The following is a 16,552-nucleotide window of genomic DNA, read 5'->3' on the forward strand; positions in this document are numbered from 1 at the left end:
TTTAAATTATACTAAAATATTTGTGAAACAAATATTCAATTTATTCATGTTATACACTTAAAAATGTAGTTTTTCTTGCATCTTAAAATTCATCTTTAAAATATTGTCCTATTTAAACATCTGACTTTTTAAAATAAAAATAAGAATAATTACCTACACTGTATTAAAATTTAGTGTTCAGTTATCTCCTAAGTTTTTTTTTGTTTTTTTTTAAATAATTTTATTTTTTTAATGGGGTGACATCAATAAATCAGGATACATATATTCAAAGATAACAAGTCCAGGTTATCTTGTCGTTCAATTATGTTGCATACCCTCCACCCAAAGTCAGATTGTCCTCTGTCACCTTCTATCTTGTTTTCTTTGTGCCCCTCCCCACCCCCTTTCCCTCTTCCATTCCCCCCTCCCCCCCGTAACCACCACACTCTTATCAATGTCTTTTAGTTTCACTATTATGTCCCACCTACGTATGGAATAATACAGTTCCTGGTTTTTTCTGATTTACTTATTTCGCTTCGTATCATGTTATCAAGATCCCACCATTTTGCTGTAAATGTTCCGATGTCATCATTTCTTATGGCTGAGTAGTATTCCATAGTGTATATGTGCCACATCTTCTTTATCCAGTCATCTATTGACGGGCTTTTTGGTTGTTTCCATGTCCTGGCCACTGTGAACAATGCTGCAATAAACATGGGGCTGCATGTGTCTTTACGTATCAATGTTTCTGAGTTTTTGGGATATATACCCAGTAGAGGGATTGCTGGGTCATAAGGTAGTTCTATTTTCAGTTTTTTGAGGAACCACCATACTTTCTTCCATAATGGTTGTACTACTTTACATTCCCACCAACAGTGTATGAGGGTTCTTTTTTCTCCACAGCCTCTCCAACATTTGCTATTACCTGTCTTGCTAATGACAGCTAATCGAACAGGTGTGAGGTGGTATCTCATTGCCGTTTTGATTTGCATTTCTCTAATAGCTAAAGAAGATGAGCATTTTTTCATATATCTGTTGGCCATTTGTATTTCTTCCTGGGAGAAGTGTCTATTCATATCCTCTTCCCATTTTTTTATTGGATTGTTTGTTTGTCGTTGAGTTTTATGAGTTCTTTGTATATTTTGGATATTAGGCCCTTATCTGAGCTGTTGTTTGAAAATATCATTTCCCATTTAGTTGGCTTTCTGTTTATTTTGTTATCAGTTTCTCTTGCTGAGCAAAAACTTCTTAGTCTGATGTAGTCCCATTCATTAATTTTTGCCTTCACTTCTCTTGCCTGTGGAGTCAAATTCATAAAATGCTCTTTAAAACCCAGGTCCATGAGTTGAGTACCTATGTCTTCTTCTATGTACTTAATTGTTTCAGGTCTTATGTTTAGATCTTTGATCCATTTTGAGTTAATTTTTGTACAGGGGGAGAGACTGTAGTCCAGTTTCATTCTTTTGCATGTGGCTTTCCAGTCTTCCCAGCACCATTTATTGAAGAGGCTTTCTTTTCTCCATTGTGTGTTGTTGGCCCCTTTATCAAAAATTATTTGACTATATATATGTGGTTTTATTTCTGGACTTTCTATTCTGTTCCATTGGTCTGAGTGTCTATTTTTCTGCCAATGCCATGCTGTTTTGATTGTCGTGGCCCTATAATATAGTTTGAAGTCAGGTATTGTAATGCCCCCAGCTTCATTCTTTTTCTTTAGGATTGCTTTGGCTATTCGGGGTTTTTTATAGTTCCATATAAATCTGATGATTTTTTGCTCTATTTCTTTAAAAAACGTCATTGGAAGTTTGATGGGAATTGCATTAAATTTGTATATTGCTTTGGGTAATATAGCCATCTTGATTATATTTATTCTTCCTAGCCAAGAACAAGGTATATTCTTCCATCTCATTATATCTTTTTCGATTTCCCTTAACAATGGTTTATAGTTTTCATTATATAAGTCCTTTACATTCTTTGTTATGTTTATTCCTAAGTATTTTATTTTTTTTGTTGCAATCCTGAAGGGGATTATTCTTTTGAGTTCCTTCTCAGTTGTTTCATTGTTGGCATATAGAAAGGCTATTGACTTCTGTATGTTAATTTTGTATCCTGCGACCTTACTGTATTGGCTTATTGTTTCTAGTAGTCTTTTTGTGGATTCTTTGGGGTTTTCGATGTATAGGATCATATCATCTGCAAAAAGTGATACCTTTACTTCTTCTTTTCCGATATGGATGCCTTTTATTTCTTTGTCTTGTCTGATTGCTCTGGCTAGAACCTCTAGTACCACATTAAATAAGAGTGGAGAGAGTGGACAACCCTGTCTTGTTCCTGATTTAAGGGGGAAAGCCTTCAGTTTAGTGCCATTTAATATGATGTTAGCTGATGGTTTATCATATATGGCCTTTATCATGTTGAGATATTTTCCTTCTATACCCATTTTTTTTTTTTTTTTTTTTTTTATTTTCCTGAAGCTGGAAACGGGGAAAGACAGTCAGACAGACTCCCGCATGCGCCTGACCGGGATCCACCCGGTATGCCCACCAGGGCCCACCAGGGCCCACCAGGGGCGATGCTCTGCCCACCAGGGGGCGATGCTATGCCCCTCTGGGGTGTCGCTCTGCCGCGACCAGAGCCACTCTAGCGCCTGGGGCAGAGGCCAAGGAGCCATCCCCAGCGCCCGGGCCACCTTTGCTCCAATGGAGCCTTGGCTGCGGAAGGGGAAGAGAGAGACAGAGAGGAAGGAGGGGGTGGGGGTGGAGAAGCAAATGGGCGCTTCTCCTATGTGCCCTGGCCGGGAATCGAACCCGGATCCCCCGCACGCCAGGCCGATGCTCTACCGCTGAGCCAACCGGCCAGGGCTTATACCCATTTTGTTGAGAGTCTTAAACATAAAATTGTGTTGTATTTTATCGAAAGCCTTTTCTGCGTCTATTGATAAGATCATGTGGTTTTTGTTCTTTGTTTTGTTGATATGGTGTATTACGTTAACCGTTTTACGTATGTTGAACCATCCTTGAGATTCTGGGATGAATCCCACTTGATCATGATGTATTATTTTTTTAATATGTTGTTGTATTCGATTTGCTAGTATTTTGTTTAGTATTTTAGCATCTGTATTCATTAGAGATATTGGTCTGTAGTTTTCTTTTTTTGTGCCATCCTTGCCTGGTTTTGGTATGAGGGTTATGTTGGCCTCATAAAATGTGTTTGGAAGTATTGCTTCTTCTTCAATTTTTTGGAAGACTTTGAGTAGAATAGGAACCAAGTCTTCTTTGAATGTTTGATAAAATTCGCTTGTATAGCCGTCAGGGCCTGGACTTTTATTTTTGGGGAGGTTTTTAATGGTTTTTTCTATTTCTTCTCTACTGATAGGTCTGTTTAGGCTTTCTGCTTCTTCTTGACTCAGTCTAGGAAGGTTGTATTGTTCTAGGAATTTATCCATTTCTTCTAGGTTGTTGAATTTAGTGGCATAAAGTTTTTCATAGTATTCTACAATAATTCTTTGTATATCTACGGTGTCCGTGGTGATTTCTCCTCTTTCATTTTGGATTTTGTTTATATGAGTTCTTTCTCTTTTTTCCTTGGTAAGTCTTGCCAAGGGTTTGTCAATTTTGTTGATCTTTTCAAAGAACCAGCTCCTTGTTCTATTAATTTTTTCTATAGTTTTTCTGTTCTCTAATTCATTTATTTCTGCTCTGATTTTTATTATCTCCTTTCTTCGGCTGGTTTTGGGTTGTCTTTGTTCTTTTTTTTCTAGTTCCTTAAGGTGGGAAGTTAAGTGGTTCACTTGGGCTCTCTCTTGTTTGTTCATATATACCTGAAGTGATATGAACTTCCCTCTTATTACTGCTTTTGCTGCATCCCATAGATTCTGATATGTCGTATTGTCATTTTCATTAGTCTGTATATATCTTTTGATCTCTGCACTTATTTCTTCTTTGACCCATTCATTTTTTAAAAGTATGTTGTTTAGTTTCCACATTTTTGTGGGATTTTTTCCCTCTTTTTTGCAGTTGAATTCTAGTTTCAAGGCTTTATGATCAGAAAATATGCTTGGTACAACTTCAATTTTTCTGAATTTGCTGATGTTGTTTTTGTGGCCCAACATATGGTCAATTCTTGAGAATGATCCATGTACACTGGAGAAAAATGTATACTCAGTCACTTTGGGATGAAATGTCCTGTAGATGTCTATCATATCCAGGTGCTCTAGTGTTTTGTTTAAGGCCACTATGTCTTTGTTGATTCTCTGTTTGGATGACCGATCTAGAGCCGTCAGCGATGTATTGAGGTCTCCAAGTATGATTGTGTTTTTGTCAGTTTTTGTTTTAAGATCAATAAGTAGCTGTCTTATATATTTTGGTGCTCCTTGGTTTGGTGCATATATATTAAGAATTGTTATGTCTTCTTGATTCAGGTCCCCTTAGCCATTATGAAATGGCCATTTTTGTCTCTGAGTACTTTTCCTGTCTTGTAGTCAGCATTATCCGATATGAGTATTGCTACACCTGCTTTTTTTTGGATGTTATTTGCTTGGAGTATTGTTTTCCAGCCTTTCACTTTGAATTTGTTTTTATCCTTGTTACTTAGATGAGTTTCCTGTAGGCAGCATACAGTTGGATTTTCTTTTTTTTAAGCCATTCTGCTACTCTGTGCCTTTTTATTGGTGAGTTTAATCCGTTTACATTTAGTGTAATTATTGATACTTGTGAGTTCCCTATTGCATTTTATATCTTGCTTTCTGTTAGTTTTGTGTCTTGTTTGATCCTTCTCTTTCGTTTTTCTATCTTTTGTTTTTATTTGGTTGTATTCCATACATCTTTCCTCTGTTGCTATCTTTTTTATCTCATGTGCTTCTGTGGTGGTTTTTTCAATGGTGGTTACCTTTGAGTAATGAAAAGGGTCCCTACCCTGTTCATTGTAGCAAACTATTTTGTGAGTACTTTTGCACTCCATCGTCCTTTGCTACTGTTAATCTCCATCTTCTCCCCCTCTTTCTTTTTGTTGTTGTCACAGTTTAAATTTGGTTTTATTGTGTTCTTCTTGGAGCTTTTACTTGTGGCTCTGTTTTTTTTTTTGTTCTTTGTATCTGATTGGAGAACCCCCTTTAGTAATTCCTGGAGTGGGGGTTTTCTGATGATAAATTCCCTCATCTTTTCTGTATCTGTGAATGTTTTTATTTCTCCTTCATATTTGAAGGATAGCTTTGATGGGTATAGTATTCGTGGCTGAAAGTTCCTCTCTTTCAGGACTTTAAATATTGGGGTCCACTCTCTTCTAGCTTGTAGAGTTTCTGCTGAGAAATCTGATGATAATCTAATGGGCCTTCCTTTATATGTTGTATTCTTCTTTTCCCTGGCTGCCTTGAGAATTTTTTCTTTGCTGTTGGTTTGTGTCAATTTCATTATGATATGCCTTGGAGTAGGTTTGTTGGGGTTAAGAAAACTCGGAGTTCTGTTTGCTTCTTGAACTTGAGGCTTTAGTTCTTTCCACAGGCTTGGGAAGTTCTCATCTATTATTTGTTTGTGTATGTTCTCCATTCCATTTTCTCTCTCTTCTCCCTCTGATATACCTATAATTCTTATGTTATTCTTTTTGATGGAGTCAGATAATTCTTGTAGGGCTATCTCATTTTTTTAAATTTTTGAGTCTCTTTCTTCTTCTCTCTGTTGTGCCTCAAGTGGCTTGTCTTCTATTTCACTAATCCTCTCTTCTATCTGACCTGTTCTATTAGCTAAGCTTGTTACTTCGTTTTTCAACTTGTGAATTGAGTTTTTCATCTCTGTTTGATTTGTTTTTATAGTTTCAATTTCCTTGGACATATATTCTTTGTGTTCATTGAGTTGTTTTCTGAGCTCCCTAAATTGCCTTTCTGTGTTTTCTTGTATATCTCTGAGTATTTTTAGGATTTCTATCTTGAATTCTCTGTCATTTAACTCCAAGGTTTCCAATATATTAAATTTTTTCTCCGTAGATTTTTCCTCATCTAGCTGTGTTACCTCTCTTTCTTTTGTATCCATGATATTCGATTTTCTCTTCCTTAATGGCATCTGAGGGTGGTTTTGTTGATAGTATTAATGAGATTTAATAAAGAATAAAAAGTTAAAAAAATAATAAAAAAATAAAAAATCGAAAAGAGTTGTTTTTTTTTTAAAAAAATTAATAATGAAATAAAGAAAAATAAAATAAAATAAAAATTTTTTAAAAAAGGAAATTATTCCCCCCCTCCTTTTTTCCTCTCCTCTCCTCTCCCCTCTTTCTTGAGAAAATCTTGTGGTGAACTGTGAATTATAACAAACAATGCCTGTGATGGAGGGCCTGAATTGGGGAAAAGTAATAAAGGGGCAAAAAAAAAGAAAAAAGAAAAAGAAAAGAAAAAAAAAGAAAAACAAAAAAAAAGAAAAAAAAAAGAGCGTATGGACCCACAAAAAGCAAATAAGGAAAAAATTTGGGTCAAGAATAAAATGATTTGCTTTTAGGTGTTGGTTGTCTAAGAGTTATGATGAGAGGAATAAGAGGAAAACGGAAAAATGGGGGGACAAATTAAAAAATTACTATTGTATTTAGTGGAACAAGAACTAGATAAAATGGAGAGCCAGGGATGGGAGCACTGCTAGTGAGTTAAAAAGGTGAAGTAAAAACCCCCCAAAATGCCACAAACATAAGTTTGAGTCCCAGATAAGATAATTTGTTTGTTATTGAGGTTTGAATGAGAGGAGATGTAAAGGAGAAAGGAAGAAACTAATAATATAGAGGGAGAAAAGAAAGAGAGAGAGAGAAAAAAAGAGAGAACCACTAAAAGAAGAAAAAAGAAAGGAGAGAGAGAGAGAGTTAAGGGTTTTGGAGTGCAACCCTCATAGAGAGAAAGGAAGAGAAGAGAAAAGATAATGGGAGATGTAACACTTATGGGTAGTGTAGTTCAAGGAGAGGAGAGAGTAAGACCGGCAGAGAGTTAATCGGCCAAATTGGAGGAGGAAAAAAAGTATCAAGAATGAAGATAAGAGAAACAAACGAACAAATATAATAAAATGGGATAGGTTATAAAGTCTGCAGATTATTCTTGATTTTGAGAGGTTATCTTCTTGCTTTTTCTTTTCTCTCCCTCTTCCTGGTCGGTGACTCTGTACCCCGGGTTCTGCCCCTTTGGCACGCTCAGGTAGAGGTTTGCAGTTGATAAGTCTCTATGGCAATGTCATGTATTGTGCTTTAGTCTCATTGGCAGTCGAGGCTCATTAGCATTTATAGGCTCCGACAGTGAGAGAGTCCGTGTTCCTGGAGCCTTTCTCCTAGTCTTTCCTTCCTCAATTAGTAGCCTGATAATCCAGCTATGGGGTTGCTGCTGCCTCTGCCTGGATAGTAAGAGGCTCAAAGAGCTGGCAACTCCCCACTCTATTTCCACTCAGCACAGGGCTCTGGGTAAGGCTCAGTCAGTCAGAGCTGCTAGCATAATCAGGCGGGCTTTCCGCCCACTCAAAGACCTCTGGCTCTGTCTGCCACTCTGTCCGGTAACACAGGCGGGCGCCCACTTCCGGGGCGCTTGGAGGAAACTCTCACTCACTGGCTGCGCGCGCAGACCAGGATATCCGGCCAGCAGTCTCACGCTCTGAGTGAAACCCCCAACCGCAGGGAAAAGTTGCAGCGTTGGAATTGAGTCTCGCTCCGTCCCCGTGCGTGGCTTTTGCAAGGCGCTGGGGCAGCCCGAGATTCCGCTTTGGCCCACACAAAGGCCCCTGACTCTGCCCCTCTGTGCGATAACATGGGTGCGCACTGCCGAGGCACTCGGAGGAATCTCTCATTCACTATCTGCGCGCGCAAACCAGGATACGAGGCCGGCCGCGTTTCCCTCTGAGTGAAAGCCCCTCCAGCACGGAAAATCTCCACCGTTGGAATTAGTTCTCACTCCCTCTCGTGCGTGGCTTTCCCAGGGCGCTGGGGCTGCCCAGAGACTCTGCCCTCGGCCCACAGAAAGGCCTCTGAACCTGCCTCTCCGTGGGGTAACACGGGCACCCACTCCCGGGGCCTAGGAAGAAATCTCTCGCCCACTAACTGCGCACCGACCAGGGTAAAATGGCTGCCCCGCTTGTCTTTCTTTCTTTGGGTTTGGTGCGAGTGTTAGCTTGTATTGCCCGGGTTGCCACAGGATCAGTTTTTCCTTGGCTTGGATCTCCGTGCCACAGCCTGGTTCGGCCGTTTGTGCCGCGGCCTGGATCTATTCACCCCCTTTGCCCGCCTCAGTTTCTATATTCACAGTTACCAGAGAAAGCCGCCCTGTTTAGGTTAGTGAGGAAGGTGGAGCATTTCTTCCTATTTCCTTCGGGGTTTGGTTATATATTTAGCCAATTTTTCACTCGACCATACCTTTGGGTGTATTGCGAAGCATCTGGAGGCCCCAAGTATAGTTTTTCTGTTTCTGGTTGATGATCTTGTTGAGTTTTGGGGGAGATTTATCGGTATCGCTTCCTACCCCGCCATTACTCTGACGTCATCTGTCCTAAGTTTTTAACATAGCAAATCCTCCTTAAATAGTTAATGCTACTTACATAATTAGTCAAATGTCCTTAGACTTTTTATATTATAGTTTGGATTGAATATATTCAATTCTTTCAAAAATTTTAAATTTAAATAATTGAGGGTACACTTAGAAGTCAAATGAATGAAATCTTTCAGGCACTTAGCTTCTGTTTATCCAGGAAATTAAAAAAAAAAAAAGTAGTAGCCATTTCTTATATTTAAATGAATGTTACTATTAAAAGTAATTACATTCTTAATATCCAAAACATAAACTGAACATGTCAGAAGAAACACAATTATACAACTAGTTACTTTATCTGAATACACAGCTTACACCAAGTATCAATATAATACTTATTTCTTAACTACTCTGTGTTTAGAAATACCCCTTCCCAGTGTCACAAATTCACCTATTGAAACAAGGGTTACAGAATTACCATCTCTGTGAGGGAGAGGGCACACACTCAGAGTTTGGGTCAAGGTCTCTAGACTGGCATGAGTTCGCCTCCCAGAATGCTTTGCCTTAACTCAGTTTATTGGGTTGAGCCCTATTCTTCTAGAAAGGGACTTTTCAAACCCATGCTTTTTCTTTTATGTAGCTCTCATTGTGTCTACCTTATATATTTTTAGATAAAATATTGTATCTTAAAGAACTTTTATCATCCCCTCCTTCATACTTTTTTGTCCTTTGATTAGAATGGATGAACTTTACCACTCCCTACCCAGATAGCAACAGTCCCCTGATTTAATCTCAACTCTTTAAAGAATTTACTTCCTTATTTTTCTTCCAGACCATTCTACAGATAATTATTAACAATGACCACCCTACATCCCAAATCCTCTCTCCCCTGAAGTAGCTCAGTAGAAATTTGTTGCCATGCATAGTTGCTGGCATGAATGTGTCATTGTCCCCAGATATGTTTAGGTAAGAACAACAGGCTGAGAACAATTCCCCATCCCACCCATCACCATGAAAACACCCTGAAATGCCTATATGTCAAGGTATTTTTTTGTACTTGAAAGATAAATTTTAAAAACTTTTTAAAAGATTATATTCCGGCCATTTGTTAATTTGGAAATCATGGTCACCATATCCCTATCAATCTTCTGTAGCCTGGGCTCTCTGGTAATTAAAATGCTCCCACTAGCCATGCCAGAAGAATCCCCTCTCTCCAAAATTCAGAAAATTGCACATTAATTACATTCATTTTAGACTTGAGATGGAATTTAGGAGATAAAAACCATTATCTCCAGGTAAGCTATAACTTTGCTGAAGTCCCATTCTAATTGACTCTGGTTTCTTCACCTATAAGTTGAGGAGCTTGAACTGACCTCCAGGTCCTCTGGCTCCCAGAATTCAGGCTGTTGTTGACTGATCACAGGCTTCCTGGGGCCTGTTGCTGCTTCTTAATAATGATTCAGTGTACCTTCGATTAATCTGAATCAGAGCTCATCCAGGATAGAAATGCTGGGAGAATATCTAATGGGCGTGACTTGTCCCTCCTTCCTCAGGCAGAAGAGCTGTCCGTCAAGCTGGACCCCTATATCCGGACTAAGAAGAGAGACTGGGATGGAGGATCTGCTGAAGCACAAATCTGGCCCTTGATCAAACATGTGGAAGTGACTCTTCCCAAATCAGAGCTGATTCCGGAAGGGGTAGTGCTGGTGGACATTCCGGGCACAGGTGACTTCAACAACAAGAGGGATGAGATGTGGAAAAAGGTGATTCTCTTTTATATAGATTTGTTCCCTCTTCCCTCAATCCCTAGACCCTGTCTAAAGCAACAAAGAATTCTCTGCTTTCAGCTTCAGGGATTCTGTGAGTTCACTGAAGTTAAATTCTTCCACTTTCTATGTGCTAAGCCTCAGGGCAATGGCAGGATCTGGGTGGCTAGAGAAACTGGAGAGTTAGAATTCATGATGTGGGTCTGGCAGTTGGATCAAATATGTCTATAGAGAAGGGGCAACAGGAGAGTGGCCAAAGAGTAAATAGAGAAAACAAGGACAGAGTGGGAGAGGAAGGCCAAGATTTGGGTACAAAGCAGAGAGGCTGACAGCCAGACACTAAGGGACCAGAAGGCTGCTACTGTGTTTGGTTGTTTGGAACAGGAACTCAAGAAAGCAATCCAAAGTGCAGTGCAATTAATCAAAGGACTCTCAAAGGATCCCATGGGACCCAGCCTGGTCTCAGGGCCACTTCTCAGGATGGAAGCAGCTGTTTTCTTTTTTATCCTCTGCTTGGTCTCTGGTGACTGTTTCTCTTTGTGCATCTCTCTGCAGAGTCCTGTGTCTCTCTTAAATTTCTCTTCTTAGCCATCAGGAGCCGAGCCGTGGAAAATGACTGCCCTAGCCCTGTCTCTAAATGACATTATGTAGTCTACATGCCCGTGATTGTCTAACTATATAGTCTCTGTGTTTTAGTTCAAATTCCCAAGAATGTGATTAGTTACTGTCCATTGAACAGATTCGCTCTCTCTGATTGAGTATCCAGCCCCAGTGTACTCAGCCATGGCTGACAGTGGTAGTTGAAATGAAAGTCCACCCATTCAACCAAAATCTTATGTAGGGGTTTGGTTCCCATGAAATGGGATATGAACTGACCCAGAACCCCCAGATGTGTCTACAGCCAGAGCTAAGCATTAGAGTAATTTGATCTGCACCTAGAGGCTGAATTTTTAAGAATTTATCTCTGTTCATTTGCTTTCATTCATCAAACACAAATAATATGTAACAATCTACTAAGCACTGAGGATGCAAAGATTATAGATAATGATAATAATAGCAGACATGTACTGAACATCTACTTTGTGCCAGCTACTATTCTCAGTGAAGTAAGTTGCCCATTATAACACTAGAGGTTTTAACCCAGGCAAGATGGCAGTGAATGAAAAGACCTCTTATGTCAAGAAGCGTGTATGTGTGTGTTTGTGTGTGTGTGCAATGTTTATAAACACACAGTAAAAGTAATATCCTGCCTTCTAGAAGGATACACACCCAACTGTTAGCAGCAGCTTCTGTGTTTGCCACCACTCTTAACTACAAACACCTATGTATTGTTTGTATATTTTGTATGAACATATATTACCTTTCCACTAAAAAGTTGAAAGCAAAATAAAACAATGTTGAATGCAAAGCAGAGCCTTCCTACAGAGGGCTGAGAGTCTAACGGGATAGATAAAACATACAGATGACTAAATATGTGGCAGAAAGTGACGTAACAGAGGGACAAGGTGTGTAAACATTCAAAAGTAGGAATTGCCTCCAATAGGAACTCTTATTTCCCCAACACCCGTAAAGCATCATTCAATTTTGTAATAGATTCTAGACGGACAAAGACACAGTCCTTGTCCTCGGGAGTTTCATAGTCCAGAAGGGAATCAATTAGTCATACTAATTAACAAACCATATTACTTAAAAATGAGAGCACAGAGTGATCATTTCCTTTTGGAGGTGCTGAGGACTGACAGGGGACACTGAAGCTCAGCCTGTACCGGGCAGAGAAGGTGGCCAGAGACGGGACCACTGAGCGCTGGCCAGAGAGCCATCAGTGAGGAGCTGGGCGTGGGGGGAAGGATGAGTCTTCCTGGGGGGGCTGGAAGGAAGGGAGTGGGGGTGTAGAGAGGTGCAGAAGACAAGCCTGGAAATGTAGGGGGTAGGTAGGCTTTAATGCCACGCATCCTGGGAAGCTCAAAGGACAAGAGGGGCTGGGATGCGTGATAGAGGAAGAGAAGGTAACTTTAGGTAGAAGGAGCTCAGGAGCACAGGTGGGGAACACAAGGGACAAAGGATGGGAGCTAGGAGGGGACTGGAGGGAAGGCCCGTATCAGTGAGTCACGATGAGCGCAGCAGCTGTGGGACTGTGGGCCAGCGGAGCTGTGTGACTGGTTTCCAATCCAGGCTAATAGGATCAGCATGAGAGTTTACAGATAATCAGCCTATGCCCTGATTTTAGAGAGGAAGAAATGAAGGCTCAGAGAGGGGAAGTCATTTGCCCAAGACCACACAGCCATTAGGGGCAAAATTTGAAGCAAACAGCAGGTTCCCACCTTCCCAGCTGAGCCTTTATCTATCACCCTCTCAGGATGTCTCCTTGACCAGGCAGCCCAGGCCTGGCCACCAGAGCCTTTGTTTGTGCAAGATCTCAGTTGTTGGAGTGGAATTACCAGCCTCGTTAGCTGCAGGCCAGGCCCAGGGAGCAGCAGCCTAGGGGAGGCAGCCAGCCCCTCTCACTGGATGGAGCCGTGGTTGACGCCAGTTCAGATACACTGGGCAGCTTATCAAAGGCCACTCAGAAAAGAGGAGCCAGCAGATCTGGCTCTGAGACCTGCTCTGAGGCGGCCGGCCTGCAGCAAAGGGATGGTTCCCAGCGTGCTCTGCTTGGCTTTGGCTCTCCTGCATTCTTGTGGTTTTGTGATCTCCCCTCACAAGAAGTTACTAAAGACTTCCTGCTTTCCAGGGAGAACAGAGCCAACACCTCTGCCCCATCTCCCCAGCTGCCAGCCTAGCCTTTCCCAAAGTAAAACAATTGTGAATCCAGACCTCCCTGTTCTGCCACCTACAGGTCCTGAGACATTAGGCATGTCACCTGACCTCTCTGAGGCCATTCTCAACTTGGGGAGGGGAGGAGATGGAGGTGGCAGGGGTGCCATCCCACTCACTCCTAAGTCCAGTCACTCTTGTTTTATAGACAAGCTTTTCAGTGTCTTCTTCAGTCCTAATTTACCAAATCTTGGCAGTTAGGGGCATTATGTAGGGCCTGAAATTTAATCATTGCAACCTCTAAAATTGCAGTTCTCTTCTCATGTTAATAAACATTTATTAAGCACCTGTAGTTTACCAGGACCATGGGGGAATAGTGTTGACCTTTAGCAGACGGCCAGATAGTTTTCCAGCAAAATGGGTTGATTTGGGGACAATAAATAATTGCAATTTGGGGCATGCAATCTAATGGTGAGCAATACTGAAGTCCAGAGAAACAAAAAAAGAGGAATGCTCTTTTAGGGACTTGGGAGGGGCTGTTGTCAGTGAAGAGTCCATTGGAGGAAACTGAAATTTCAAAGTATAGTGATTTTCTATTAGCTGAGTTATGGCAGCCTCCCATTGGCTGGGCTGTTACTGGGCAAAGAGGAATCTTTTCTTTCTCCTGCAGAGGTGGTAAAGTAGCGTCACTTCTGTTGGAGATGCAGGGTACCTCATTTCCTGTGGAGGTCAGTAGTGTGTGTTGAGCGACATATGTGTGAGAGTTCTCTCTTCTACCCTATCAACTCCATTTTAAGTGGTTTTGTTATTAATTTTCACATTACAAAGGTGGGAAAATGCCTGTCCTTGAAGAGCTTGCAGCCTGACATCCTATGATCTTCCACAGCCTGACTGAATAGCCTGAAGTTTCCCTAAATTGTTAAAATTTGGAAAGTGGGAAGGAGCAATGGTTTTACTTTTTTCTGCCTAAATGTGAATTCATCCACACAGAGAGGAGATTAAGACCCGTGGCTGTGTGTCCTTAAGCTGGTCCTTTGCCTCTGGGGGCCTGTGACCTTCTCTACAAAAGAGTAAAGTTTAACTCTAGAGATTGATGATTTTCAAGCAATAATCCATGAATCCAAGAGCTTCATGGGCAGAGGGTGGGGGGCTCTGAGCAGGTTGTGGCTCCAAACCCTCTACCCCCAAATCAACTTGAGCAGTTCTATTTTTAAAAATCGAGTTTGAAGATTAGAATTCTTCATAAGATTTCATATGAAAAAGGCTCCATGCTAAAAACAAGTTTGAAACCTACTATTCTAGATTAAGGTTGCTCAGTTTTGGGACTATTGACATTTTGGGCAGAAAGCTCTCTGTTGTTGGGGGTGCTGACCAAGGCATTATAGGATGTTTAGCAGCATCCCCGACCTCTACCCTCTAGATCCCAGCCCCCCACGTCATAACAATTGAAAAGATCTCCTGACATTGCCACATGTCCCCCAGGGTACAAAATTATCACCAGATAAGAACCACTGGTGTAACCAGAGGAAAAGGGGGTGGAGGAAGGTAGAAGAAGGTAAAAGGGGGATAAATGGTGATGGAAGGAGACTTGACTGGGGTGGTGAACACACAATACAATATACAGATGGTGTATTACAGAATTGTACACCTGAAATCTGCATACTTTTATTAACCAATGTCACCCCAATAAATTCAATTTTAAAAAAAGAACCACTGGTATAAAGCAAAATAATGATTTAATTAGCAAGTCACAAACTTGTCACACTTTTATGTGCAAAGAGCTCTTCTGAGGAACTACAAATAAACTTCATCCCTGAGCTGGACCAGCTTTTCATTTACATGGAGATGTAAGACAGATTAAACAATACTGTGAGAGAAATGTCACAGGCACACAGGATTACTCGCCCCATGGAAGCTGCTTGTTTGATAAAGCGATATTTGTGCTATTAATCATAAGTTGTAATTTCATATTCACTGGCCTTGGCAACTTGAATTACATGGTTCCTGGCTCCCCACTTCTTCATGTGGCAGTGTGCTGAACAGGCAGGGACAGTCGGACATCAAAGTGGTGCCCCGTGATGATAGTTTTGGGGAGGATTCATGACCAGAACTAGTTCTGAGAAAACAATAATTTCCCCTAGAGGACAATTGAGGCAAAGCAAGCCAGTAATGGAGCTGGTACTTGAGGTCTGACTTCTTGAGTTCCATCAATCACTAATGCCACAAACATCTAGGAAGCCTCTGCTGTGACCACACACCATACTTGCGGTGACATGGATTCCAAACCGAATGGTGCAGCCCCTCCCATCAGGCACCTCACAATCTGGATGGGGGAGGTTGCGAAGAGCCAACCCTGTGCATTAACTCTGTCTGGGAGGCACTCAGGCAGGGAAGTCCAGGTGGTGGAGGATGCAGAGCAAGGGTGGCCAACTCATCCTCAGGTGGCTCTTAGCAGTGTCTTCGAGGGCAAGTGGAGGTCAACAGAGGTTGTGGCAAGTGCAAAGACTTGAGAAATGACAGAGCAAGTTACATGACAGAAACCGCAAGAAGCTCAGTATAGTTGGAGCATAGGGACTGCGGTGGGGAGTGGGGAGAGTTGGGATGGAGAGAGAGTCGGGGGCAGAGCATGGATGACATAAATAATACGTTAAGGGGTCATGGCCTCTACAGCTGAGACACCATTTATGTTATTAAGCATGTTATGGTCATGTTTCACAGACCATTGATAAATGCTCAGTGATCTGGGTGATCAGTGACATTGAAAGAGTTTCTGGAGGGAGAGCCCATGAAGACCTTCTGAATGAGAGCATCAAAGCCTGCCAACGGGGTTTGTGCAGGGACATTGCGCTGGTGGTCACCAAGACGGACAAACTCCACTTGCCGGAATATCTAAGGTACCACAATGTTGGGCTTGCAGGGATGTGGGCTTGCCTCCATGGGTCCTGACAACAGTAATGAAGTAATGATGGAGGTTTGACTTTAGGATGCAGTAGGCATTGTGGACATAGATAAGTGACTGTTGGGGGTGAAAGTGTAAGAGATTTCCTGGGCCATCAGGACCCTTGAGTGCACTGGCTCAGGAATCTGAACCATTGTGGCCCCTCTTCCAGAGTAGCTGCTTATCACCCACCAGGTTGTCCTCCACAGCTCCAGGGGTGCCACCTGCGTGCATGACATGCAGACAGCCCCTTCTGGAGTTGTGTGGTGTGATGGTCCTGCCTGGCCCCCAGACATGGAAAATGCAGATACCCCACAGCTAGTAGACACTTTCTAGAATATTCTCTGGCACAGTGCAGCTTTGAAGTGTCAGATTCTCTTTTCAGACTTGTCTACTCCTGAGATTTTAAACCCATTTGGAACAAAGTTTTCAATGTTTTAGAACTTTGGCCAAAAGTAAAAGCATTCTTGCAGAGTTGTATTTCTAATAAAAAAAAGAAAAGAAAAGAAAAGAAAGGAAGGAAGGAAGGAAGAAAAAGATAAGCATTTTAGAGCTTAGTAGATGCAAATTTATGTTGCTATTCATGTAGCTCTCTGGGCCGCCCTCTGCCCCCCTGTCCATGTAACTAGGAGGACTATCGCT

General features: G+C 41.5%; 1 protein-coding gene across 6 annotated transcripts in view; it reads left to right on the top strand.

The window, feature by feature from the left end:
* NUGGC (nuclear GTPase, germinal center associated) overlaps positions 1 to 16,552 on the top strand; it is a 58,220-nt gene that overhangs the window by 16,624 nt on the left and 25,044 nt on the right. For all 6 annotated transcript variants that reach the window (XM_066360955.1, XM_066360954.1, XM_066360953.1 and 3 more), the window contains 2 exons: positions 10,006 to 10,215; positions 15,691 to 15,866. In XM_066360955.1, the coding sequence (XP_066217052.1) occupies positions 10,006 to 10,215; positions 15,691 to 15,866 (386 nt within the window). The remainder of the gene's footprint in view (positions 1 to 10,005; positions 10,216 to 15,690; positions 15,867 to 16,552) is intronic.

This window comes from Saccopteryx leptura, chromosome 1, assembly GCF_036850995.1.
Source record: "Saccopteryx leptura isolate mSacLep1 chromosome 1, mSacLep1_pri_phased_curated, whole genome shotgun sequence".
Classification (NCBI taxonomy): domain Eukaryota; kingdom Metazoa; phylum Chordata; class Mammalia; order Chiroptera; family Emballonuridae; genus Saccopteryx; species Saccopteryx leptura.